The sequence below is a fragment of the Galeopterus variegatus genome, unplaced genomic scaffold, assembly GCF_000696425.1.
Source record: "Galeopterus variegatus unplaced genomic scaffold, G_variegatus-3.0.2 Scaffold987, whole genome shotgun sequence".
NCBI classification, from domain to species: Eukaryota; Metazoa; Chordata; class Mammalia; order Dermoptera; family Cynocephalidae; genus Galeopterus; species Galeopterus variegatus.
Window position 1 is genome coordinate 433,877 of NW_007727098.1, and position 27,880 is coordinate 461,756.

At 40.4% G+C, this 27,880-nt stretch overlaps 1 protein-coding gene across 1 annotated transcript; it reads left to right on the forward strand.

Moving 5' to 3' along the window:
- Positions 1-1,927: 1,927 nt before the first annotated feature.
- On the forward strand, positions 1,928-25,936 carry RHEB (Ras homolog enriched in brain). The gene is made up of 7 exons (XM_008574039.1): positions 1,928-2,036; positions 5,803-5,870; positions 11,107-11,189; positions 20,683-20,739; positions 20,856-20,903; positions 22,026-22,107; positions 25,387-25,936. The coding sequence occupies exons 1-7, from the start codon at positions 1,928-1,930 to the stop codon at positions 25,477-25,479; spliced, it is 540 nt and encodes a 179-aa protein (XP_008572261.1). The 3' UTR covers positions 25,480-25,936.
- The last annotated feature ends 1,944 nt before the right edge of the window (positions 25,937-27,880 follow it).

Below are 27,880 nucleotides of genomic sequence, written 5' to 3' on the forward strand. Positions count from 1 at the left end.
AGCGCCACCGCGCTTCCCAAGCAGCGCACTGTAGCAGTGCGCCACCGGGCCGGCCCCCTTGCTATTTTTATGACAAAAAGTTTTGCTATATTTTGAGTTAAATTCTTTACAGGCTAGCATATTTAACAAGGTTTCTTGAACACAATCCATTTGAAATTTATGGAGTTCCTGAACTACTATTGTATCCTTATCACAGGCAGGCCCATGATTGGGTACCAGTATCTAGTAGTTGAATTGTTTCTTAATTTCTCTTGACCTGTGGTTCTTATTTCATTTCTATAAAATTGAGGTCTTTTATAGTATCTGAATGGATGAGTATGATCTTCATAGGTCTGAACTTTAATTTCATTCCTTTGTTCAGAAATCTGAGTGTCTATAGTGTGTCAGGCACTGTGCTGGTCTTGTGGACTAATAAATGAAGATAATTTCAGATAATTTCAAGTGCTAAGAAGAAATAAAATAGGACAGCCATGAGAGTGTTTGTTAGTGAGGGGTGCTACCTTTGTAGGATGGTCTTAAAGAAGGTTTCTCTGTAGAAATGACATTTGAGCTCAGACCAGAATGGCAAAAATGAGTCATACATTCAAAGATCTGAGGGGATGGCTAGCTAGAATAAAGAGATAAGGCAGACAGGAACTTGGCAGGAGCAGAAGGGATGTGACTGGAGCCTGGGGAGAGGCAGATGAGGTCAGAGGTAGCCAGAGTAGGGAGGACATGGTATTATGAGCCATGGTCAGGAGTTGGAAATTTCTTCTAATTGCAATTAGGATTTCAGGCAGGGGAGTAACATCAGATTTTCAAAAGCTCATATAGGCCACATTGTAGAGAATGATTGCATGTTTTAGTAATTCTAGAGACACTTTGAACTATCGTCAAGCTGCTGGTCAGGAGTACATAGGTCTGCTAACTCGTGGATTTTCTAGTTGTCTCCCAGCAGCTCCTACTCTCAAGCCAACTTTTAAATAATTTCGTTTTCCTGTATATGGGGGATGCCTTTGTGAAAACATGTGCCATCTGTGAAATACCTCTCTCCATGGTTTGGAGGAGGGGAAAGCATACATTAAATCCAGGCATGTACAATTGGTATGACCATTCCCCTTCCCCCTTGCTCTCACTGCATGTCTTTTTGAGATGAAAGTTAAGTATGACAAGCATATGGAGCATGTGTTCAATAATGTTCTGAGGACACAGCAGAGAAGGAAGTGTTTGGGGGTGAAAGGGAAGGACTACTTCCTATTTCTTGGTGGTAAAATAATCTGGACTGTGTTCTTGCACTGCTTCTTCATAGGGTATGAACCCTGTGCTGAAGTCCTCCAGTAGAAATTTAGGTAACAAATACAGAGGTGAGAAGTTAGGGCTCTAGTTCTTGATTGGTTAATACATGGGCTTAGTTATTACTGGTGATTTTGTGAAATCCCAAACATTTCTTAATTGTCTAGACATTGCTAGGCCTTTAATACTGAATGATTTAGACAGGATTTCTATCTTCAAGGAGTTTTTAAAATAAAGACTTGTTATGTATTTTCAGATTACTTTTTAAAAACTGTACTTCTAACAGCCATTGATGAAAGAGCACAAAGAAATATCTTTTTTAAAATTAATTTCTATATTAAAATTAAATAACCAGATTTCAAGGACACCAAGGAAACTAAAATTAGCTTAGTTTAGATCTTATTTGAAGAGTTCACCTTTAATAGGGTATCTGATGTGTTTGGTCAGTAATATTTGTTGTCACAGAAGTGTTTGATTAATAATAGCTTAATTAAGCTTAAAGCCTTTTCATAAAGCAAATTAATGAAATTTATTTTGTTTTTTGAAAGTACTCATGATAATTAAAGGAGTGTTTTCTGACCCAATATCTTCAGTTTCTTCATCTGTTAGAGTGGTCTTTTTGTAAAACAGTAGATTTAAAATTTTTTACCTTAATATGCCAATATATACTGAGCTGTTGTTCTCTTTTATAGGGAAATCCTCATTGACGATTCAGTTTGTTGAAGGCCAATTTGTTGACTCCTACGATCCAACCATAGAAAACAGTAAGTATTGTTTTCAAGTACTTATAAACTGAGAAGCCTCTTTTTGCGTACAAATAGCCATTGTATATAGGCTTTGATTACTGGTGGTATTTGGTTAAATCTATATATCTCCAACTGGGGTCAAAAGCATTACCAAAAAAAAAAAGCATTAACCACTTTCACTGAATGATTTTTCATTCGGTATCTAGATCCCCTGTTATCTAAAAATTGTTATTCAAACCAGTAGTAACCTGACCTGTACTGGAATCTTCATATTCCAGAGTTTGCTTCAAGAAGACAGGAATAGAGATTGCAGACTTACCCCCCCCCCCTTTGTTTCAGCAGAAGCCCTTTTTAGGGATTCCAAGCTTGAAAAGAATGAAAACACCCCAGATCTCTATACCACTCCCCCTATCCCCCAACCACTTTCAGTCCTAAAGACTTGAAAGAAGGCTATGGAGAAATGAGCTATTCTGAGATTGTACAGTGACCAGTTGGCAGAATTAAAAAGATCTTGACTCAGAAAGCCTGTTGGCATTTCAGGCCGTGTGCAGAAAAAAGCACTGAAGACCAGAACTAGTCGCAGTCTTTCTTTTGTTTAATTTCAATCCATGGTGTCAGAATCCTTCAGAAGGATTCCAGGACCATGAGACAAATCTTTTTTTTTTTTGTCTTTTGTCTTTTGTCTTTTTCCATGTCCGGCAACGGATCGCAACCCTCAGTGTTGCCCCCGTACCGGGCCGGGGACCGGCAACAAGATTGCAACCCTCGGCGTCGCTCCCGCGCCTCGCTCGGCCAGTGAGCGGGAACCGGTCTGTATGTGGGATCCGAACCCTCGGGCGGGAGCGCCGCCGCGCTTCCCAAGCGGCGCACTTATCCAGTGTGCCACCGGGCCGGCCCCGAGACAAATCTTGATTCCAGGGATCATTAAGGAGAGTCTGAAACAGTTCCATCTGGGGAAATTGGTCTTGTTTCAGGTTATCTTAGAACCCCTGGTAGGCCCTAGAACCAGTCTTCGGAGATTCTTAAGATTAGGGCTTATCTGGGATTTGTCACCGGGAACATACAGATTAAGACATGGGATTCATCAAAACCTGACTGGCATCTAGACATGAAGCTAACTTAACTGCTAGATTCATAAAATTATAACAACAAGGTTCATGGAGTTCACTTGCCTGAAGCTTATGAGAAAAACACTTAAATGCTTTGGCTTACAACAGAGGGATCGGTAAAACTACAGCCCCCAGGCCAGAAAAGCCCACTGCCCGTTTCTGTACAGCTCAAGAACTAAGAATGGTTTTTATATTTTTTAAAGTCCAAAGAAGAATAATGTCTGTGACATGTGAAAATTGTATGAAATACGAGTTTCAGCGTAAAGTTTTATTGGAACACAACCATGCTCATTCCTTTACATATTGTCTATGGCTGATTTTGCTCTACAATGGCAGAGTTGTTGAATAGTTACAAGAAGAGATCATATGGCCTACAAAGCCTAAAATATTTACTATCTGGCCCTTTACAGAGAAAGTTTGCTCACCCCTGGCTTCAAATATTTGGCTGTCCTTTGTGTGTGTCGGTTTGCTAGTAGCAAAGAAACCTGTTGGTTGCTAAACTAACTTTGGGAAGACCCATGTTTGAAAATTACCTCTGCCAGTATCAGCAGGGAGGAGTCCTGACTGTATCCTGTGTTGATTTGTTGTATTGATTTGTTTAGCTGGTCACTCGTAGAATAATAAGCAAGTGTGAGGAGCAGATTAATTTGAATGCTAGATAAACAGTTTGGTTATCTGTCCACTGGAATAAGAGTAAGAAAACCATGATCTTGGCTGTAATATTTGCTATACGTAGCAATTTAGGATTTTATGCCCCTAAAAAAGTAAGGATTATTTGGGAATTTTATTCAAAGAACAATAGTTGTTTTCACTGGGTGTAAGCTCACTGAGTGTCAGGGACTCCCAAGTACCTAGAACAATGATACTGGTGATAATAGGCACTCAGGAAATAGTTCTTAAATGAGTGAATGATGTTTTCTTCTAATAATCTTGTCAAAATAATTATGTTATACTTCATAACCACAGTTACTTATTTCTGATTGAAGGCCACTGGTTTTATTTTGTTCACCGATGTTTCTTACATAATTTTCATCAGATTTAAAAAGTACTTTTTGACCTTATACCTGACGGAAGGTTTTAACACAGCTGCATTATGACTGCCCCCTATGATTGAAAGCTCCAGCAATACAAGGTGCACCCCAAGTTCAGAGGGTTACAATGTGAAATTTTTTCTTGGAATTAATAAAACAGGTTGTATTGGGTATTTCCATCTTGAAATATACTGATTCAATATTCATCTGGTTTATTTAAAGTGGTAATTTCCAGAAAGGGTACAAGAATGATATAAACTGCGAGCAGTTGGCTTATGTAGTCTGGTTTGTAATGTTTGCTCACCTGACTTCTGCCACCCCTGTTTGCATTAGAAAAGCACGGTGCTGGGGCCAGCCCATGGCTCACTTGGGAGAGTGTGGTGCTGATAACACCAAGGCCACGAATTTGGATCCCTATATGGGGATGGCCAATTAGCTCACTTGGGAGAGCGTGGTGCTGGCAACACCAAGTCAAGGGTTAAGATCCCCTTACCAGTCATCTTTTTAAAAAAAAAAAAGAAAAGAAAAGCATGTTGCCAGCATGATTCTCTGAGATTATTGCTTCTCTTTTGACCATCTTTTCTCTTCCTGTGGAACTCATATACGAGGGGTCTTCAGAAAGTTCGTGGAAAGATTCGTATTTTAATTCTATTTTTCCACAAACTTTTTGAAGTACTGTTGTAATTCAGCTAAGATCTGTCTCTTCTCGTCATTTAGAGTTTTCTTGCATAATTTCCATTTGTGTGTTTTTGCTTTGCCTTTCCACTTTGGGACAAAATGGGACCTCTCCACTATGCAAGGACTAGGTTCTGCTGGCTGGCTGTAATCACATGGGCTGGCCAGCCAGGAGACTGGAAGACTCATTGTGAGTCAGGATGGCTGATGGCTAGGGCCAGGAATTGAGAAGAAATCTGTTCCATTTCCTTGTCTAGGTCCGGGACCCAGATAGTTACTTTTTAATATCTGTTACTATTAACAGTTCTTTTCTCTTTTGTCTTTGTTTGAAGTTGGTCCCCTTAGAATTCTGAGTTGACTTTTCCAGAAGTTGAGTCTGATTTTCCACCCCTTGTTAGGGAAAAGAAATTGCGACAAATTGCTTATGCTAGCGGGATTGAAGGCTTCAACACAGAACATCTGTTTCATTGCTGTTTTATCTGTCAATAAAATTAACTCTTTTATGTACTGAAAGTTCTTAGTATTTCAGTTAATACTAGCTCTTTGTGCTCTGCCACCAGACTTTTTAAAACTTAATGGAAAACTTTTGTGTTTTTGCTTGTGTTTTTGGTTCATTCTAGATCTCAGATTTTAAGTAGTATATTTCACTTTTTCACAAGAGGATGGATTCTCCACAGAGCATTCAAATTATTATAGGGTAGCAATTGTTACCCAGTTTTAGTTACTTTGAAAAAGATTCAAGGTTTACCCTATTTATTCAGGATTCAAGCTTTATTATAGTCAGTCAGCCAAAGTGTTTCTTAAATAGGTGGGAATCTGTACAACTCACAGATTTGTTCTTTTTTGTTTCACTGGACCTTTTTGTGAGATTACTAGGAACTGTGTGCTTAATTGGTGGTCATTGTTAAACTCTAAGTGGTCTAGAGTTAATTTTTTTTAACTAATATTTAATTCCCTTTTCTCCTGTAGCTTTCACAAAGTTGATCACGGTAAATGGACAGGAATATCATCTTCAACTTGTAGACACAGCTGGGCAAGTAAGTGACCTCTGGCATCTACGAATCTCATCCAGCATATCTGACAGTCCTGGCCCTAGCACTGATGCGTAAACACAACAGCTGTGCCAAGAAAACCCCTTGTGTTATATATATGCAGTAACTGTAGATTAATAGGCTGTCTGCTGTCTACTTTGTCTTCTAAGACATTTATGGCAGTTTTTCAAATAACTTGTTTTTCTACTTTGGAATTGTTTTAAATATATTCTTAACATTATGAGGGTTAACATTTAATCTTTATTTGTGATTTTCCATTTTCTAAATGTTAATTCTGTTGTGAATCATATTAGTGCTTCCTCTTCCTTTGAAATATGTATTTTCCTATATTAAGAGCAAAAGTCTTTTCCAGGGGCAGGCCATAAAAAAGGGTATAGGACAGAAATGAGTTGGCCTTGTTTTGATTTGGGCCATAAAACACCAGTTTGATTGGAGTCCCAGACCTAGTTTGAGTGCTGCCTTTAGTTTATAAAGTTAGATTATATGATGGATGGATTTGAGAGTGATTCTTAGATTAAGGAATGTTGCTTTGACTTGCCAGACAGTAGTTAATTGCCAAAGGTTAACTTACCTCCAAAACAAGGATATTCATAGGTTAATTAATGTAGCAGTGATATGTGGGATGCATTGCCAGAGGAACTGATTGGAAGCTGGGGGGAAAGAAATGAGAGTACTTGAAGGAAACAATAAAGCTCTTTTGTCAGCCCCATTACTGTGGCACCCAGTCCCACTTTTACTGAATTTATCCCTGTTCACTGGAGGGTGGGGAGTGTAAAGAAGCTGGGATTTCAACTACCAGAAGGTTGAGTATAGTATAATCCCGTCTGCTGTGTTAAATAGAGGCTTTTTTCTGGAACCTGGGGTAATTGGAGTAGGCCTAGAATAATGTGACATGTCCTGTGGGTTTGGGATGAATTCCCTCTGCTTTATGTTGGTTATTTTGTTTGTTTGCTTGGCAGCTGGCCAGTACGGGGATCCGAACCCTTGACCTTGATGTCACTGACACCATGCTTTAATCGAGTGGCCTAACCAGCCAGCCCCTGCTTTATGTCTTGAATGAACATAGAAGGAAAGTGTGAGCTCTTAGTGAAAAAATAAAATAGCTGCATTGAGTGATATTAGCACTGGAGAAACCCTGAAGTTCCATTTTGGAAGCTTTGAAGAAAATAAATCAATGTGTATGTCTCCTTGAGCTTGTACACAGAACTGTAAGGTGTACCTCCCTCATTCACCCTACACACTCCCACCCAGAGGTGGATATAATATGCTTTAGTAATAAGACATCTTGATGGTTTTCTTAGAGCAGAGCCATCCTGGGCCTTTACAGGGTACCTGTCCACTTGCCAGTAAGTTAGGGCCTTAATAGAACAAGGGGAGCAGTAGCAGCCTCTGTCAGGGAACGATGGCACACATCGCACTGCTTGTCTTGGAAAATGGTGTAGAAGAGCCTCTTGGGTGGGAAATTGTGTTGGCTGCTTTGGGTTTGCATCTTTTACAGTTAAGATGTATTTATTTATATATTTATATTTATTTATTGCCTAAACCTAGATACTTTTAGAGTGGGAGGGGGTGCTAGCAATAATTATGCTGGGATAACAGATGTGAACTCAAGAGTGTCCTGTGCAAAGAAATACAGTCATTCCGTTTATATGGGGCTCTGACATTATCAAGAGTTTGGAGTGCTTTTATATCTTTGGAATCTTTAAGCTCCTGGAAAGTGGGGGTGAAGATATAAACTGATAAATTTGCTTACATGTAGTATTTATTACTATAGAAACACATTCTATATCAGTCCAGTAGGAGAACCAATATTTCATAATTTTTTGCAATGTGCACTCTGGAGTCATACTGCCTGGGTTTGAATCCTGGCTTTTCTCACCCAGTGACTGGCTTAAGAAGTGAATGAACCTTTCTGTGCCTCAGAGTCTTCATCTATAAAATGGTGTTCGGTATCTACCTTCACAGGATTGTTAACGTTGGAGTTAGAGAGGATGTGTTCGTTCTTTGAGGCTGCTGAAGCTAGAGCAATGCTGGCATTTTAACTCAGGTGAAGTTAGCAGCCATGTGTGGTGGTAGAAAAGATGTTCTCAATCATTGGAGAGCTTGAAAACATTTCTCTAGAGAGAAAATTTCTTTATATTGGCTCTCCTTATCAAAATAGAAGATGTGTTCCTCTGAGGTACTGTTTTGCTCTAAAGTACGTCTGGGCATCAAACATTTTTAAATGTTTCAATGATATAGTTTCAAATAATGAAACGAAAAGAGTCAAATTTTAGGGAGTTGAGTACATGATGTGCATTGTGACAAGTGGCCAGATTACCAGCTCTGTTGTCCTGCTCCTTTGGTTTCTGTTAGTACTGGATAATAGTATTTAGAGAATTTTTGCACAAAATATATCCAAATATATCTACTTTGAATAAGTTGTTCTCATTGCAGCTAATAGTTCTGAAAGGTTATATTCACAGTTGGGAGACAATAAATAAAAGATTTTGCTAGTATTTACAATTCATGATGGTGAAACAGACATCTCCTCCTGACATGGTTCCACCCTCATTCCATAGAAAACTAGATGAGAATGAAAACTCTTTACTGCTCTAAGAGCTGTTTTTAAATTGGATTCATACTGGGCTAATTCTGGGGTTGAGTGATAGTAGTAAGAAAAGATGATTAAGGGGCAAATTCTTTTAAAAGTAACATATAGTAAATTTGTTCACTAGCTTACACACATTAGGAGTAAAATTGCACACAGTAAATTGCTGCATAGCAATATATAATATAGCAAGTGCTATTTACTTAGTAGTTTATATCAGTATATATATATATATATATCACTGTGGTTTAATTGTCTAGCTAGGGATGGTGATGAACATAGGTTAAATACAAGTGGATTATTTTTAGTTTGCATGAAATGTTTTGTTTCAGTTTAATTTTGAGATGAGAGCATGTACCCTAAATGAATTTTGGGGTAGGGATGTGAGCTATCCAAAAAAAAAAAAAAAAGTTGCCTACTCTGTATTAATAATTATGGGGGGCTTTAATCCTATTTTTATATGCTTGAGGACATTAGTATTTCCTTTTCTGTGGATTATCCTGTCTATGTACCTTGCCATTTTTTCGATTGGATGGTTGGTCTTTGCTTGTTGATTTGAGAGACCCCTTAATATGTGAAGAAAATTAGCATTTTGTATATGATTTGAGATTCAGGGTTTTGTTTTGTTTTCAATTTGTCTTTTGTTTATGGTTTTTGTTTGAGAGGTTTTCAGCTATGAAGAACTTTTTCATTTACACATAGTTGAATTTATTAAACTTTTTTAAAGTGATAGATTTTTTTTTAATTCTCCCATCTACCTATATACATTGTTTTAATTTTCATCTTTAAATCTTTGATTCATCTGGAATCCATTTTTTCAAAGGTGTGAATTAGAGATCAAACTTAGCTATCCACCCCTGGAAGGCTCTGCACTTGTCCCTATACATTTTGCTGAGAGTTACTTTTTATCCTTTTTATTTGAAATGCCAGTATTACCACATATCTAATTCCCATATCGATTTGGGTCTTTTTAGATTTTTCAGTCTGTTCCATTTATGAGCCAGTACAGCATTATTTTAATAATTTCTGTAGCTTTATTGTTTTCACTCACCAGCCCTCGCAATTGCTATTGTTTCTCAGACAGTATATTTTTTATTAGAATCGTGTTAGGTTTACATATTAATTTAGTATTAATCAATGGAAATCCTTATGATTCTGCATATTTTTGCTTAAAACCACAGCACACTATTCCATTTGTCTCTTGGGAGTGTTTTTAAGATTTTCTTCATTTGATCATATATTTTTATTTTATTAAGTTTATGCTTAGGAATTTTGTCTTTTTCTGGTTGCTGTTGCAGCTGGGGGTCTTTTCCTTATGTCTTCTTAGTGGTTGTTTTTTGCACACTGTTTTTAACCATGATTACTCTTTATTTCCTCATTTTCCCTTGAGGGAAAGGGTAATTTGAACTTTAAACCTACTGTAGCTGAGCTGGTGACCAAAATCATTTGGAATTTTGTTTTTAATCTTATTTATGATGTCAAAGAATTGATAATAAAACTTAAAACTTACCTTTTTTTTTTTTTTTTTTTAAGAGTTTCATCATACATAGGGCAGTCATTCTGGTCCATCACAAACAGTATTTATAGCCATACTGTGGGTTTGCAGAGTTGACAGAGACTGCTACTTGATCTAATGGTGGCAAGATGTGATTTTTCTGTAGTAGTGCTTGTGGTATGTGGTATATTGACAGTTATATTTCAACTGAGTGAAATGTTTGTGCCAGACAGTGGCATGTGCTAGTGAAAAGTGCACTGACATCAGAACTTTTTATGTGCTTTGATAATTCTGTATCTAAAGCAAAGTTTCATAAAGCTGCCTTTTTTTTTTAAAGGCTATATTAACCTGCTTACCTAAAGCTGCTTTATAAAACTAGGGACTAATACACTGTTTTATAATGTGTGCCCTTGTTTTTAATTCCTAAAGTTCCTCAGTAAATAACTCTTTTGGTCCCTGAAAGTTTAGATGCACAGATTGACAACAGTGTTGTTGTTTTTTTAAGACTAGTCAGGGTAGTAGTGAGAAAGGGAGAAGGAGTAGAAGGAGGAGTTTGATCTGTAACTGAGAACAATCAGTTGAGATAACTCACTGCCTTCGGACCAGCCAAGTCTAGAGTTTAGATTCTTTTCCCTTCTCACTCTTGAATGCTGGTGGCAACCCTCTACCACCCTGTAGATTGATGCTTGGTCCATTGTGACTGACATGCAGAGGTCAGGTCAGTTTCAAATATGAAAATACAGAATTATGGAGTAAACCAGTAGGATTTCCCATTAGGTGTGAGAAATTCTTGATTTTTCATCCATAAAAGAAATGTGGTAGGGCTTGTTCCTTGATAAGAGACCACAGAACCAGTCATTTCTGCATTCTTTCCATCCCTTATTCAGGAATTCTAGAGGTCATCAGCCTTCCCCCTCACGTCTTAGAACAATCAGAGTCATTTTTGAATATCGGTTTGAGGTACATTTTCACCTCCAAAAGTCTTAAATCTTCAGTGTGGGGCTTTGTGTCTGGAATAATATTGAAATCCACTTTGTGTTTACTTTGATTTCTCCAGGTAGTTTGTAAAACTTTGGCTAAAGATTATTATGCTGTATGAAGATACTATTCAAACATAATTATTTTTTCTTCTACAGGATGAATATTCTATCTTTCCTCAGACATACTCCATAGATATTAATGGTTATATTCTTGTGTATTCTGTTACATCAATCAAAAGGTAAGATTCCTGCTGCTTTCTTGAGTTTATTTGCTACACATGGACAGCATTAACACTTTTAAAAGATTATGCTGCAGTTAGTAGTATAATTAGACTTAATTATTGGTCTAAATGTTTTTTAGTGATTTTCTCATGGAGTAACCAGGCAGTAAAGGGGAGAAAATGTGTCCCAATAGATGTTCTGTTACACTGACAGAATAAAAAACTGTTTCTTACCTCAAGCTGCCTAGATAGATAGCAGTCGAACATGATCTGAACTTTTCTAATTGAAATGGGAAATGCATAAATTGATTTTACTTTGTGTTTTTACCACATTAATGTGGAATAGACTTTCTAGTACAATTTGGTGATTTTGGTTGTTGAATATTTTATACTTTGAATTTATGAAATACAATTATTTCAGTAATAGGGTCTCACTTTATTACATAAAATTGGAGCCACTGTTTCTGTTAGTAAGAATGGATTTTGGTTCCTCTAGCCGTGCGTTTCATACGTCATCTCTGTTGTCAGGGGATGGCATATATTGTCATGGGAAGGAGTGGTCTGTGTCTGTGACTAGAACAGAGCTAGCTAGCTGTATGTAGCAGCAGACCTCTGGACACTAGTCTTTGAAAATATCAGTGCCACTGGAGGAAGTTTGATAGATGTAATAGTCTGTTTCTGTTGCTTATAACAAAATATTTGGAACTGGGTAATTTATAAAGAAAATGAAGTTTATTGCTTACCATTTCAGAGGCTGGGAAGTCCAAAGTCCAGGGAGCACATTTGGTGAAGGCCTTGGTGGTAGCAACAGTAACCCAGGGGTCTCACATGGCAGAATATGGCAGAGTAGAGAGAGAAAATTCCTCACTCGCTGTTCTTTTAAAGCCCTCAGAACCATGCCCATGGCCACCATTTTTAGTCCATCTACTACATCATAGTCCTACAATCCAATCACCTCTTCGAGGCCCCACCCTTCAGTTACCATAGGAGCATCCAGTCTATAGCATTCCACCTCTCACCCCCCCAAAACTCATGTCCTTTTCACACACAGATACATTCATATTTTCCCCAAAGTCTTAACTTGTTTTCAACTCAAAAGTCCAGAGTCTCAAAGTCCCATCTGTGAAATTGAAGCAAGTTATCTACTCCAAGGTACAATGATGGGACAAGCACAGGGTGCATATTCCTGTTCAAAAAGGGAGAAATAGGCCAAAAGAAAGGAGTATCAGGTCCCAAAAAGTCCAAAACTCAGCAGGACAGACATTAAATTTTAGAGCCGGAGGGCCAACCCCGTGGCTTACTCGGGAGAGTGCAGCGGAGCGGAGCAGCGCTCCCACCGCGGGTTCGGATCCTACATAGGGATGGCCTGTGCGCTCACTGGCTGAGCACGGTGCAGTTGCGTTCCCCTTACCGGTCACACAAAAGAAAAAAAACAAAAAACAAACAAACAAAAATTTTAGAGCTGGAGAATTATGTACCTTGACTCCATGAGTGACATCCTCTGCATGCTGATGTAGGGGGTTGGGTCCCCACGTCCTTGGGCAGCTCCACTCCTGTGGTCTTTGCGGTCTCAGGCCACACTTTAGCTCTCCCAGGCTGGCATTGCACACTGATAGCTCTACAATTCTGGGGTCTCCATGGTCGTCCTGCCCTCACAGCACCACTAGGCCAGGCCTTGGTGGAGTTTTTCTGCTGCAACTCCAACCCCACATTTTCTCTTGGCACCGTGCTAGCAAAGACTCTGTGTGGTGAGTCCGCCCCTGTGACCAATATCTTCCTGCACCCCCAGCCTTTTCCATACATCCCTTGAAATTGGGGTGGAGGCTCCCAAGCTTCCACAGCTCTTGCATTCTCTGAGCCTGCAGACCTAACACCACGTGGACACTGCCAAGGCTTTTGGCTTGTATTTTCAAAGCCATTCCTGGGGCTGATTTAGCCACAGCTAGAGTAGCCAAAGCAGCTGGGGTGCTGGTATGGGGAGCAACATCCCGAGGAGGCCCTGGGTAGCAAGCCCTTGGAGGGTGCCTAGGGCCTGTTCCTCGAGACCATTCTGTCTCCCGAGGCCTCTGGGCCTGTAATGGAAGACGCAGCCCTCAAGATCTCTGAAATGTCTTCAAGGTGTTTTTTCCCTTCTCTTGACCATCCCTTTCGTCTGCATTAATCTCTTTAGCTAATGGTCGTATACCATTGAAGTGTTCTCCTGAAAACTGCTCTCTGCTTCTCTACCACATGGACAGGCTTCAAATTTACCAAATCTTTGCACTCTGCTTCTCTTTTAATTATATATTCTGGTTTTATGTCATGCCTTTTCTGCCATAACTCAGCATAGGCTGTTGCAAGTAGCCATGCAGCTTCCTGAATGTTTTGTTGCTTAGAAATTTCTTCCACCAAATACTCTGAAGTTCCACATTCCATAAAATTTTGGGGCATGAACAGAATGCAGCCAAGTTCCTTGCCAGTTCATAGCAAGGGTGATCTTTGCCCCAGTTTCCAGTAAGTCCCTTCTCATTTATATCTGAGATCTTCTCAGAATGGCCTTTACTGTACTTATTTCTATCAACATTCTGCTCACCACCACGTAACTAGTTTTTTCTAAGATGTTCAGAACTGTCCTTTGTCTTTCTGTCTTCTTTTGAGTCCTCCAGATTCTTCCAACCTTTGCCTAACACCCAGTTCCAAAGCCACGTCCACATTTTCAGTTATTTGTTATAAGCCACACCCCACTTCTCTGGTACCAGTTTTCAGTATTAGTCCATTTCTGTTGCTTATAACAAAATATTTGGAACCTGAGTAATTTATAAAGAAAATGAAATTTATTGCTTACCATTTCAGAGGCAGGAAAGGCCAAAGTCCAGGGGATGCATTTGGTGAAGGGTTTGGTGGTGGCTTTACAGCAATGCAGGGGTCTCATATGGCAGAAAATGGCAAAGCAGAGAGAGAATTCGTCACTCACTCTCCTTTTAAAGGCCTCAGAATCATGCCCATGACCACTATTTTTAATCTATTCACTAGGCATGTTCCTACAATCATATGTCTTCAAGGACCCACCTTTCAATTACCATAATAGAATTTCCCATCCTCAACAGTTAACACTGGGAATTAAGCCTCAGTGAGGTTGGAGGGGCATCCAGTCTACAGCAGAAATATATAGCATCTATTGAGTGTATATGATATGTTAGAGAGTTTGCTGTGCTCTCTGCCTGCATAATACATTACTTCATTTAATTGTTACTCTAAACAATCCTTCATTATTTTGTTTCCCACTTTACATAGAAAGAAACTAAGTGACTAGCAGGTAAAATAACTTTTACATAAGACAGGATTTTATAGGTGGCATGTGACGGAGCTGGCATTTATATTGTGGAATATTCAGATTCCACAAACAGGGCCAGCACTGTCCAATAGAACTTACTGTAGTGACGGAAATGTTCTGTCTCTGTTCTGTGTGTGGCCATTTAAATTAAGCAAAATTTAAAATGCAGTGCCTTGGTTGTACTGGCCACATTTTCAGGTGCTCAGTAGCCACATGTGGCTGGTGTCTGCCGTATTGGACAGTGTGTAGGCTCCTCACCACTACACACTCTACTGCCAATGAAATTGCAGTCTGCTGCTCTGTGAATGTTTTATTTAACATTTTTCTCCATGGCAGGGAAGCATACTTTAGGTGTTAAAGTCTAGCTATAAAGTGTTTTAAGTACTGTGGCCTTTCTTATTAACAGATCCCATACTGCCATTCCCTGAGAAAGCTTATACCTAAATCAAAACCGAGTACCAGAACCACATGTTCCTTACAGAAAATTGGGGAAATGTGAAGAAGAGAGAGCAAGGGGGAGGATGAGGAGAATCACTCTCAATTTAATTGCCCAGGCATGGATACTGTGAATATTTTGTTATGTTTCTTTCTGGTCTTTATTTTATTCTGCCTGGATTGTTTTAACACATTTGCTCTCTGAATGCTGTTTTATATTTTTTATGGTTTTTTTATTTTTACTTAACATATAATATACATTTTCCCACATTACCTACTGTTTGAAAACAGTAAATAGCTATATAATACCCCATGTTCTATTATAGAAGGATACCTGTTTACCTCTCTGATGTTTGTTTATTGGCAGCTGTCTGGTACAGGGATCAAATCTTGGACCTTGGTGTTATCAGCACCATGCTCTAACAAACTAAGCTAACTGGTTAGCCTTGATGTATTTATGTATTTATAGTTTTGTCACTAAAGCAATGCTTGGGTTGGATTTTATGCATAAAACCACTGCCTGCTTATTACTTGGGGACTTGATAGTTTTCTTATTGACTTACAGGAGCACATTAAATAGTAAAACTATTAGTCCTTTTTGTTATATTGATTACAAATATTTTCCTAATTTTGATAGTATATTTTTAAAATTGCACACATAACATGTTCAGTTCTCATTTGCTTAGTAGATTCTAAGGATCTGATAAGTGCTGTGAGATCAGATTTGTTTATGATTTCCCATTATTTCACTGATTTACTTGAAAAACACTATTTAAACCTTTTTTTCATTATTAGTAAGTATAATTTTATTCTATGTGATTTTTAGGAAATAATTAATATTGGTTACTTTACAAATTGTTACTCCAAAGAATTAAAGTAATGGGTTGAAAATTTTCTTAGTGCATCCGATTGATTCCTTTTTTTAATCTCTTTTTTTGGTGGGGAGAGATTAGATGACATTCAAGAATCAAGTTGAGGGCCGGCCCGTGGCTCACTCGGGAGAGTGCGGTGCTGATAACACCAAGGCCCCTGGTTCGGGTCCCATATAGGGATGGCCAGTTTGCTCACTGGGTGAGCGTGGTGCTGACAACACCAAGTCAAGGGTTAAGATCCCCTTACTGGTCATCTTTAGAAAAAAAAAAAGAATCAAGTTGAAAAATACATTAAGCTACATTTAAAAGTATGGAAACTAGCTAACCAGTTAGCTCTGTTGGCTAGAGTGGTACTAATAACACCAAGGTCCAGCATTTGATCCCTGTACTGGCCAGCCACCAAAATAATATATGAAAACTTGCTCAGCAAGAACCTTATATATTTGAGAAAACTATGGTCTAATGCAAAGCAGGGGACAAAAACCTTGCTATGTCATCTCAGTGTAGTACCTTTGCAAGTTATGAACACGTTTTTCCTTACTGAAATAAGTGTGTTTTGCTTTGGTCTAAATTTAATGAGTATTCTCAATAAATCTGAAACATGAAGGGAGTAAGGGAGGAGCAGTGTTTTGTTTTGATTTTTAGAAACCTATATGCTGAATACACAAATATTTATGAATATCCAAAAAATATGTTACTAAAACTTTCTCAGTAAGCCAATTTGATTAGAACTACCTACTCTTTTTGGGCCAGCCTGGTGGCGCACTGGAGAGTGCGCCGCCTGGGAGCGCAGTGGTGCTTCCGCCGAGGGTTCGGATCCCATGTGGAGACCGGTTCCCGCTCACTGGCTGAGCGTGGTGCAGGCGCGACACCGAGGGTTGCGATCCCGTTACCGGTCAGTAAAAAAGACAAAAAGGAAAAAAAAAAAAAAGAACTACCTACTCTTTTTTATCGAATTTAGCCTCTATCTGAATTATGACCATTGTTCACTATTTTGTGATATAAAACAGAAGTCTTTGATTATTCCTTTGTATCATAAAGCCCCTGTAGAATTGTTCCCTCTGACAACTACATAAAGCAAAAAACACATTCTAGAAATGGAAAAAGAACTCAGATTTGAGAGATGGAACATTTGGGTTTTCGTTTATGCCCACTAACAGTTTCAGACAAGTCATTTACTTTGCAGTACCTCAGTTTGTCTGCTATAAATTAGGCATGTTGATAGAGGGGAAGACCTCTCTTGTCTGAGGCAGTCCAGGAGAGTTACTTAAAAACATTGGTTAATGGAAAGAATCAAAAAGGTGATATGAATCTCCAGTGTTTTCTTTTATAGCATAAATATGCATTCGGTCACTAATCTTCTGAAATAGGGCCTTGGTCATCAATGGTCTTTTTTTCCCCCCCTTTTTGTCTTTTTTACTGACCGGCAACGGGATTGCAACCCTCGGTGTCACGCCCGCACCGGGGACCGGCAACGGGATCGCAACCCTCGGTGTTGCGCCCACACCACGCTCAGCCAGTGAGCAGGAACCGGTCTCCACATGGGATCCGAACCCTCGGCAGGAGCGCCGCCACACTCCCAAGCCGCGCACTCTCCAGTGCGCCACCGGGCCAGCCCCATCAATGATCTTTGAATATGGGTTTGCTCATTGGTATTCTCCCCCTTTCTTGTGTCACCTATACCCATATTGCGTCAGCTATATTTCCAGTTCAGTTTCTGTAGAGTGAGATACTCGTGAGACAGTCTCAGTCTCAGCTATTTACAGATTTGTGTGATTTTTCCCACCAGTCTTTTTCAGTTCTTTTGGCACACCTTATTAAGGAGCATAGCAGTGTTTTTAGCAGATCAATCCACAGTATTCAACTTTCAGTTTTCAGAGAAACAAAAACTATCTATCCTCATCTTTCAGAAGTTTATAAATTAAATTATGACTTTATGATGAATTTAACTGGCATAAACAGGTTTGGGAACAAATGAAGCTGACCTAGTTGTCCCTGCATATCTGCGGGGGATTGGTTCCAGGATCCCCACCCCCACCCCTGCGGATACCAAAATCCACAGATGCTCAGGTCCCTGATATAAAATGACATAGTATTTGTATGTAGCCTATGCACATTCTCCCTTTTACTTTAAATCATCTCTGGATTACTTATAATACCTAATATAGTATAAATATTCTGTAAATAATTGTTATATAACTGTTACCTTTCTTATATGTAATGCACTATTTCATCTTTTTTAAAATGGTACTTTAAAAAACTCACTAAATTGATAATACATCTTAATTCTGGGTAGTGACCAATGATTTGAAAACTGCTGGCTTCGACCATTCAAACTGTTGTCAGTCTAGCAAGTCATTTAAGTAGAGGTCAGCTGAGAGATTCTATTGTGCATGTTAAACTTTTATTAGTATACTTTTGTGAGAATAAATGAATACATAGAACTTTGGTGGAATGGACCTTGGATTTCTTCCAGGCTTGCTTTAAACATTTCAGTTCATTCTAAGAGAGCTCTTTGCTGTTTTAGAGAAACTCTGCTCTTTCTAAAATAGAATATAAATTTGCCCTCCTGATATCCACCCATTGGTCCTAATGTAGTCTGTTAGACTTACACAGAACCCATGTTGTTTTGCTTTTACATGATTAAAATGAAAATATTTGGAGACAGTAGTAGAGATTAATTGCTTTTAAGTGAAACTCTGTTAGCTATCTATTGCTGCATAAAGAATGACCCCCAAATTAGTAGCTTAAAACAATCCACATTTGTGATCTCATAGTTTCTGTGGGTCAGGAATCTGGGCATGGTTTAGCTGGGTCCTCTGCTTCAGGGTCTCTTGTGGCCTGCAATTGAGATGTCAGCTGGGGCTGTGGTCCCATCTGAAAGCTTGTTTGGGGAAGGATGTTTTCAAGCTCTTTCATGTGGCTCTTGTCAGGATTTAGTTCTTTAAGAGTTGTTGGACTGAGGTTGGCAGTTCCTCACTGGCCAGAGGCTGCCCCCAGTTCTTTGCCAGGTGGCTCTTCGTCATGGCAAGCACAAAAGAAGAGTCAGAGAATTTCCAGCAAGATGGAAGTCACAGTCTTTTAAAACCTAATCCCTGGGCCGGCCCGTGGCTCACTCGGTAGAGTGCGGTGCTAATAACACCAAGGACCCGGGTTCGGATCCCACATAGGGATGGCCGGTTCGCTCACTGGCTGAGCGTGGTGCTGACAACACCAAGTCAAGGGTTAAGATCCCCTTACCGGTCATCTTTTGGGAAAAAAAAAAAAAAAAAACCTAATCCCTGAGGTGACCTCCCACCATTTTTGCTATGTTTTGTTCATTAGAAGTGAATCGCTAGGTCTAGCCTCACTCAGGGAGATTATACAAGGGTGTGGCTACCGGAAGTGCATGGAGCTCTGGGAGCCAGCTCCCAACCTGCCTACCACATGATCCCACTTCTTCCAGCTGCTTCTCATGTGACTGGTTACCATATTTCTTCCCAAGCAGCCATGCTATTTTAAATGTAGGTGGATACAGCACATGCTAAGGGACTTGTTTTGTAACGCATCCTAAGGTGCTTGGGACACCCATATCCCATTGTTGACCCATGGTGAACTTGTGGGGGGTAGGGAGCTAAGTTTAATTTTTATCAGAACAACTAGTTTAAAATAGCATAGTGTATAATTCATTCAACAAGCTTACTTGCTCTAAAGCTTGTAATACAACAGTGAACAAAGCAGACAAATCCCTGCCTTGTGGAGCTTATGTTTTTGGCGTGGGAGACAAACAATAAAAAGATAAATATGTGAAATAAGATGTCTGTGATAATGCTAACAAGAAAAATAAGTCAGGGAAGGGGATAAGAAATATGGAGGCAATTTGTAAATTCACGTAGAATAAACAGAAGAGGTCTAAGAAGTGACATTCAAGTAGAGACTTGAGAGAGGGAGCACATTTGTTCAGGGATTCCTAGGGGAAGAAGAGCATTCCAGGCATAAGGAAAGCAACAGCAGAGGCTCTGGCAGTATTAGAAGAACAGTGAGGAGGCCAGGGCAGCTAGGAGCAGAGTGCATGTCAGGGGGAGGGGCAAGAAATGGAGTCGGGGGTCAGGGTGTGGGCATCATTTGTACAGAGTAGAGATGGGTCCCTTTCGGACGATGTTGAACAAGGCACGCTGCAGCCGGAGGGGAAGGGCTTGGGGCTATTGTGGTGATGTAGGTGGACATAAGGGAGGTTCAGGCTAAGTGGCAGCAGTGGAGGAGGGAGTGAGAAGCAGCCAGATTCTGGTAGGCTTTGAAGGTAGAGCCAGTGTTGTGCTGGCACATGTTTACAAGGAGCTTTTGGGGTGAGTAGTCAGTGGTATAAGTGATCCCATTGTGGCAGATTTCACATTATCATTGTGACAGCCTTGAGTGCAAACTTGGCTCTCAGATGCCCATGCTAGTGAGAGCCAACTCCAACCTAGAATCATCAGCATATTGATTGGATTCAAAGCCAAGTAAGATTGGCATCTCCCAGAGAATGCATACACCTAGAAAAGAATAGAGGAACAGGGCTGGGTAGGGCACACTAGCTAAGAAGAGTTCTTCACATATTAATTTACACAGTTCGTTCTTTGCTGGATGAGTTGGGAGGTTAAAATTTGTGTTTATGTGGTTTGTCAGCTTGGTGTTAGACTTTTTTATTTAAATTTCTCACCTGTTTCACTTTAGATATTCTCAGTAAGGGTTACTGAGTGTCAGAAATTCACATGTGGAAAAGATTGGTAGGAAAAAGTAAAAGAATTCTTGTGTTCAGTTTGTTAAAATGGTGTGTGCATTTTATTTTTTGCTGCTCTTAATGTCACATAGCATGCATTGAAAAACTTCAACATTAAAGTGGATGTCTGACTTCATACTTCTTGTTTTTTAGTTTTGAAGTGATTAAAGTTATCCATGGCAAATTGTTGGACATGGTGGGGAAAGTGCAGTAAGTAGTACTACATTTTATCTCTTTGTGTTAGATAAACTCATTGTCATAGCATCTTGGAGCAATAAAATCTGGCACTGACTAGTTTATTTTGGATTTTTTCCCTTTATAAATAGAATACCTATTATGTTGGTTGGGAATAAGAAAGACCTGCACATGGAAAGGTATGTAGCTTTTAAATCATTACCAGTTTATAAAATCAAGTCTAAGGTGATTTAGTCACTGAAATGCCATTTTTAATTATTCTGATGGCAAGAATATTTTTAGCTGTAGCATTTCCGTCTGTTAGGAAATGTTGCAGTTGTGCATAGCAAAACTGCAAAATAAATCTCACACTGAGAACAAACTTATAGAAAATTATCTTTACATTATCTACCATTTTGCATAAGGCAAAATCTAAAAAGACAAAGGTAGCACTTGTTTATTCAGCAAGTATTTTTTTAGTACCAGGGCTGGGGTTACAGTGATGAGCAAGGGAGGCAGAGACCTCGTGCCTGTGGAGCTTCATGTCAGACAGGAAGAGACCCTTGCACCTGTGCACAGCAGAATTGAGCTGTGAGCCCTTTTGGTATTTCCCCTGGCCATGGGTGCTTAAAACCTCACTATAAAATAGTCAATTGTTACAGATATTGGAGTAGTGGAAAATACAGTCATGTTTCTCTGAACTGTAGGAGCTTGCTGGAGCATAGATAACCCCATAAGGCATGTCTATTCTGTTCCCCAGCTTGGGCATAATTAAAATGCTCCTGTTACGTTCTTTTTTTTTTTTTTTTTTTTTTAAAGATGACCGGTAAGGGGATCTTAACCCTTGACTTGGTGTTGTCAGCACCACGCTCAGCCAGTGAGCAAACCGGCCATCCCTATATAGGATCCGAACCCGGGGCCTTGGTGTTATCAGCACCACACTCTCCCGAGTGAGCCATGGGCCGGCCTGCTCCTGTTGTGTTCTTGATGATAATGTTGAGCAGAGCATGGTTCTGCTTCCTGAGGAGAAATTGATCCAAGTAGAGCTTGTTTCACAAATCAATTATACGTGTTTTATGTAATAAAGAGCAAAGTACTTTAATTAGAATTTCCTTTTTCCGGGCCGGCCTAGTGGCACACTGCTATAGTGCGCGGCTTGGGAAGCGCTGTGGCGCTCCCGCCGAGGGTTCGGATCCCACATACAGACCGGCCACTCACTGGCGGAGCGAGGGGCGGGAGCAACACCGAGGGTTGCGATCCCGTGGTCGGTCACGAAAAAAGACAAAAAGGAAAAAAAAAAAAGAATTTCCTTTTTCCTTTAGGGTGATCAGTTATGAAGAAGGGAAGGCTTTGGCAGAATCTTGGAATGCAGCTTTTTTGGAATCTTCTGCTAAAGAAAATCAGGTGCGTATTTATTTATTTAACGCCTTTTGTGCTGCATCCTCATCAGTTGTAAGTACATGTTCTTCTTAGTGAGCATTTGAGCTCTGTCACTCCTGTTTTATTTTTAGCCTTCTATCCTAATTCCAAACTTTGGGTTGTTTTAGGAAGACACTGTTACACCTCTTTTCCGAGTATGCGATTACAGGCCGACCCCGTGGCTCACTCGGGAGAGTACGGCGCTGGGAGCGCAGCGGCAGTGCCAAGGCCGAGGGTTCTGATCCCATATAGGGATGGCCAGTGCGCTCACTGGCTGAGCGCGGTGCAGGCGACACCAAGCCAAGGGTTGCACACGCACGCACACACACGTATGCGATCACTCAAGCACTATGTATGCATTGAGGCCTGGACAGAATGCACTTCAGTAATTTCCTCATTAGGAGGGGCAAAACTGAATGTGTCAGCCCCCTTCAAAGTTGGCCTCTCCCTTTTACTGTAAAGACGAGGAAGTCTTACAAGAAAATTCAGTTGATTTAACCATTACAAAAACACAAGAATATCAGCAGAATTATGGCTAACAAATGGAAAACTGGTAAAGTCATTGAAATAAGCAAAGTGACATCACATAATGCAATTTGCAAAAGGTTAAGTCGATCCACCATCAAAAGCTTGTTCTTAGCAAATACTGTTTTCCAGCAGCAGTTTCCTCAGTGTTTTTACATAACAATTGGTAGGTTAACCTGCTCTCAAGGGCATCTGTCCTTGAGAGCCAGCAACTTTGCTGTGTTACGATTCTATATCCACAACAGAGACTTCAGCCAGGAGAAAGTTTCCTGTCCTTTGCAAGCTTAATATTTCTATACGTAATTTTAAAAAGTTAGGTTAAACCTGAAACTACAGGGCTTTGGAAACTAGGCCCTGTGAAGTACATTTGCTTTATAAATGTTGGTATACTCCACATCACACTGCTTTTGTTTTTATAAATGCAGTCAGTATTCTACTTATGATGGGATCTAGAATATTTGTAGGATAAACAGAAATTAGTAGTAAAGGAAATACTATTTGTGAACACACAAGTGTATTGTTTTTGTTTTGTATCAAAGTCTGGTACAGAGATAAAATCCAGACATAGTAAAAAAAAAAAAAAGCAAAAATTATCTTAAAGCACTCTGACACTAATTTTGTAGCTATACCTCCCCCTCTGTAGGGTGAAACTGAGTCAGATGTACATATTACTTTTAACATAGAAATGATTAAGATCCATTTTACAGGTATTTTTTTACCAATTTCAGTCCTGCAGATGTTCCTTTAAAGGCATGTCCTAGGAAGTGTGTAAATCCTGTTCCAGAAGACTTCACATCACTGTTTTTTCCTTTTTTTCAATTGCTTTAATTTAGACTCGTGTTCATTCTCCCAGACCTATGGCATCCAAGCTGATTTCTTCCGCCTTCGTTTTCTCACCAATATAGTTCTCTTTGCTGTCCTTAACTTTCTAAAGCTGCAAATCAGATGATGTCGCCCCCTGCTTAGAAACTGTCAATGGATGCCAATTGTCTGTAAAACAAGGCTCAAAGCCCTTAGTGTCGTATTAAGTGCAGTGCATGATTTGTACTTTCTAGTTTCTTCTCTCACTACATCCCTCTTTTCAGTCCCACCAACCATTCCCACTTCCTTCAGCATACTGGGCACTTTGAAAAAGCCTCACCTTTCTTCATGCTCTTCTGTCTTAAAATATCCTTTCTGTAATTTTCTACTTACATTCATATGGCGTTTTACAGTTTTCAAAGTGTTTTCAACGTGGTCTTGGTTGATCCTCAGATAAGATTAATAGGTTTTTATATGTCCAAGGAAAGTCCAGTCTGGTGTGGGTGTGGGTGGCTGACTCCAGGTTGGGGCTGGCATCTTCTCCCTGCCCTGCCTCTTCCCTGGTCCTTTGCGCTCTGCTTAGATTTCATCTTCTCCTCGACCCCTTTTTCATTCATCCAGCTGAAATGAGCAGTAGTTTCTTCTCTCTTACCCCCTTAATTCATTCTGAGATCTGAGACAGCGTCATTTGCCTTTATATTCTCCATAGTGTTCAGCATGGTGTTTTTGTATCTAGGATGTTATCAGTCAACCCAGCTATCCCTGGATAGTTAATATCCAAAGAGGTTAAATATTTAAAGATCACTCTATACCTTAAGAAGAAGAAGGACTAAATTTTAAATCTAACCCAAATCTAGTTGTTTTTCCTCCACACAATGCTTTCTGGTAATCGGGTGATCCTAAGACAGTGACCTCGATTAGACAAGAGGGATGGGACCTGGGGTTGGCTTTAGATTAATCAGGAATACAGATACCTCATTTATACTAACAGCACAGAAGGCAGGGTATGTGGGCCCGGATTCCAGTGGATGGGTCAGTTTGGTGGATGGGGTATATCGCGTTCTCTTATGAATGCGGCTTCTGTTTTCCAGTGAACTGTAAAACAAGGTTTTCAGTGGAGTGTGAGAATGGGGGGAAATTTGAGGAGAAAGGACAATGCATGAATCCTCCTCTGGGTGTGAGGAGACTAGGGGAACGTAGTTGGGTTGCTGGGCAGTCCTCAAGGTCCATGGCAAGTTTCCAGTTGGGGGTGGAAAGTCAACAGTTGGTGATGCTTTTTTCCCAGGCTGCATTAGCTGCAGGCACCGTGCAGGCGGACAGTGGGTAGAGAGGGGAGTTGGAGTACAGTGACCACAGTGGTGGACCGTGGAGTCTAAGCTGGCTGGGGAGAAAAGTGAGAACAAAAAGTGGTCAAGCTCCAGGGAAGACGTAGTGGAGTCAACGAACCAGGTCCCTGTGGGATTGAGAATTGTTGCCTTCAGGATGTCAAAAGAAAATGAGCTAGGGAGACGCGATGGGGACCTACTTGAAATTGGGGTGATGGAGGAGGGATGGTTGCTGGTAACGACAGGACCAAGGTGCACTGCCTGTTTGAGGACAGGGCCGTTTTTTTGTGATCACAAAGGCTACATGTAAAGGATAGGCACTGACAAGTCTCATCGTCTTTCAGCGTGAGATGATTTCCTGCCCCTGCCTGAGTGACAGTGACTCCTTGTTGTGAAGGACCAGTAGAGTTGGCCTGTGAGCCTGAGAGGTTGAGGTTGGGAAGACGGTCGCTAGAGAAGAGAAGGCCTTGGGTCTGAGAGGCCGGGGTGTTGCACAGATGGTTTGTGGATTGGAAATACCAAGAATTCTGCTGGCTTGATGTTGGAGAAGATCACGTGGTGGTGCCCAGGGCTCTGCTTTAAAACTAACACTTTTTTTTTTTTTCTTGTTCAGACTGCTGTTGATGTTTTTAGAAGGATAATTTTGGAGGCAGAAAAAATTGATGGGGCAGCTTCACAAGGAAAGTCTTCGTGCTCAGTGATGTGATTCTGCTGCAAAACCTGAGGACACTGGGAATCTGTTCTACCTGAAGAAGCAAACTGCCCGTTATCCTTTAAGAAAACTATGCTTCTTTTTTCTTCTGTTAGCCTGAAAGATAGCATTTGGGTCAGAGCTTTTTTTTCTCCCCCCTTCAGATTATGTTAAACTCTGACTCTGTCCAAATGAGTTCACTTCCATTTTCAAATTTTAAGCAATCATATTTTCAATTTATATATTGTATTTCTTAATATTATGACCAAGAATTTTATTGGCATTAATTTTTCAGTGTAGTTTGTTGTTTAAAATAATGTAATCATCAAAATGATACATATTGTTACACTACTATTAACTAGGCTTCAATATATCAGTGTTTATTTCATTGTGTTAAATGTATACTTGTAAATAAAATAGCTGCAAACCTTAATCCTTTACCCTGGTTGATGTGGCTTTTAAAGATGAAAAACCTTGTCCTCCTGAGAGTTTCTTTGTTGGCCTTCAGGAAGGTTGTGGCTTGAATTCCAGGAACCAGTGCAGGACGCGGCTGCAGGAGGAGATGTGCACAAGCCCTCCCAGGCACCGCTGACTAGAGCGAGGCTCCCTGGCGGCAGCCCGGGGCTGAGTTCCGCTGACTGGCAGATGAGGGGCATGGATTACACGTGGCTGAAGCTGAGTGGCCTTGGGGTCTGCAGGGGAGTTACTCCCCAGTATTGATTAGATTCTTTCCTTTACATAAAATCCCTAAACCTTAATGGTAGGAGGGCTGTGGTGGTTAGTTTGCAGAGCATACTTGTTACCCTTTTGTTTGTGTGTCATGCTAGTTGAAGAAAAGGAGCTATTAAGAGACTCTTTTTGTCCCTCCTCGTTCTTAGCTTGATGTCCAAATCAGACAGGTTATAATTTAGAAAATAGACTTACTTGTCATTCCAAAACATCCAGTAGTTCAAAGGACAGGAGAGTATTACCCAGTAAGTGTTGTGCATTCAGACCAACTCCATGTCTCCCTCTCTGCAAGGAGCAGCACTGAAGGGAAAGGGCGATTGAATTTGCTCGGTGGCTGTCACCTTGTCTGTGAGTCAAACTTTGATGCCTTTTCCCAGTTAAAATTTTGCAGGGCCATTTTTAATATTTAAGCAAATGTCACCATTGACTTTATTCATAAAATATAATTTTGCTTTGTAACTGATTTTTAATGAAAGTACCAAAAACCCATGAGAGATGACATCACACTGAGTATAGGAAGCTTCCCTCTCATTGCTTGATGGGCTCTGAGGCTGTCTGCAGTGGAGTGACAGGGAAGGGGCTTTTGACTGTGACAGGTAGCAGTATCAGTGATGAACACTAAAGACCAACTTGGCTACCTAAGAGTTGTGAAGTACTGGATTTGGAAAAACTTGATTTTCTTTTTTTTTTTTTTTTGTCCTTTTTTGAGACCGGCCGCACCGCGCTCAGCCAGTGAGCGCTGTGAGCACACCAGTCATCCCTATATAGGATCCGAACCCGCGGCGGGAGCACTGCTGCGCTCCCAGCGCCGCACTCTCCCGAGTGCGCCACAGGCTTGGCCCGAAAAACTTGATTTTCATAGAACAGAATGGAATGACAGAATCCAAAACCCAACATCACTTACTTAGCCTCCTGGATTAACAGAGCCCTACTGAGACGATCCCCAGGCGACAGGAAAAGTGAAGAGATCAAAAGTAAGCAGTGTGAGCTGGAACAGGCTGTGACTCCTTTAGAGCAGAGGAGGGGCAGCCCGCCATTACCCAATACCATCTTCACCTAGGGCCTTTGCAGTATGTAATGTTTCTGCCCCAGCATGGCACCTTATCACGTTGATAAGGACCTTGTCATCTTTTTACCAACTTATTACTTGAAATGATAATATAGCTTGTCTGTTTGCTGTTTCAAGGCTGTGAGATATTTTCCTAATGATTTAGTTTTTAAAAAAAAAAGGTTAATCCCCCCCCCCCAATTTATTTTTTTAATGAAAAATTCTGTTCTTAGAACATGCCATTATTTGGGGCCTTTTAAGTATTTTTGTCTCATTCTTCATTCCAGGATGAAATTCAAGCCTTAGAAGATCTCCCCCAAATACTCCCTTTTTTTTTTTTTTTGTCTTTTATCTTTTTTCCGTGTCCGGCAACGGATCGCAACCCTCAGTGTTGCCCCCGTACCGGGGACCGGCAACGGGATTGCAACCCTCGGCATTGCTCCCGCGCCTCGCTCAGCCAGTGAGCGGGAACCGGTCTGTATGTGGGATCCGAACCCTCGGGCGGGAGCGCTGCCGCGCTTCCCAAGCGGCACACTTATCCAGTGTGCCACCGGGCCGGCCCCAAATACTCACTTTTTAAATAAAGTAAATTTTGACAACAGAGTATTGTTACTTATTAACAGGTTTTATTCTTAGGAC

What these genes read in the sequence shown, in the direction of transcription:
- RHEB (XM_008574039.1), top strand. Translation starts at nt 1,928, where the DNA reads ATGCCAATATATACTGAGCTGTTGTTCTCTTTTATAGGGAAATCCTCA. An exon ending in TCTGTTACATCAATCAAAAG is followed by an intron (nt 11,190 to 20,682) that starts GTAAGATTCCTG and finishes CTTGTTTTTTAG; the next exon opens with TTTTGAAGTGATTAAAGTTA. An exon ending in AAAGACCTGCACATGGAAAG is followed by an intron (nt 20,904 to 22,025) that starts GTATGTAGCTTT and finishes TTTTTCCTTTAG; the next exon opens with GGTGATCAGTTATGAAGAAG.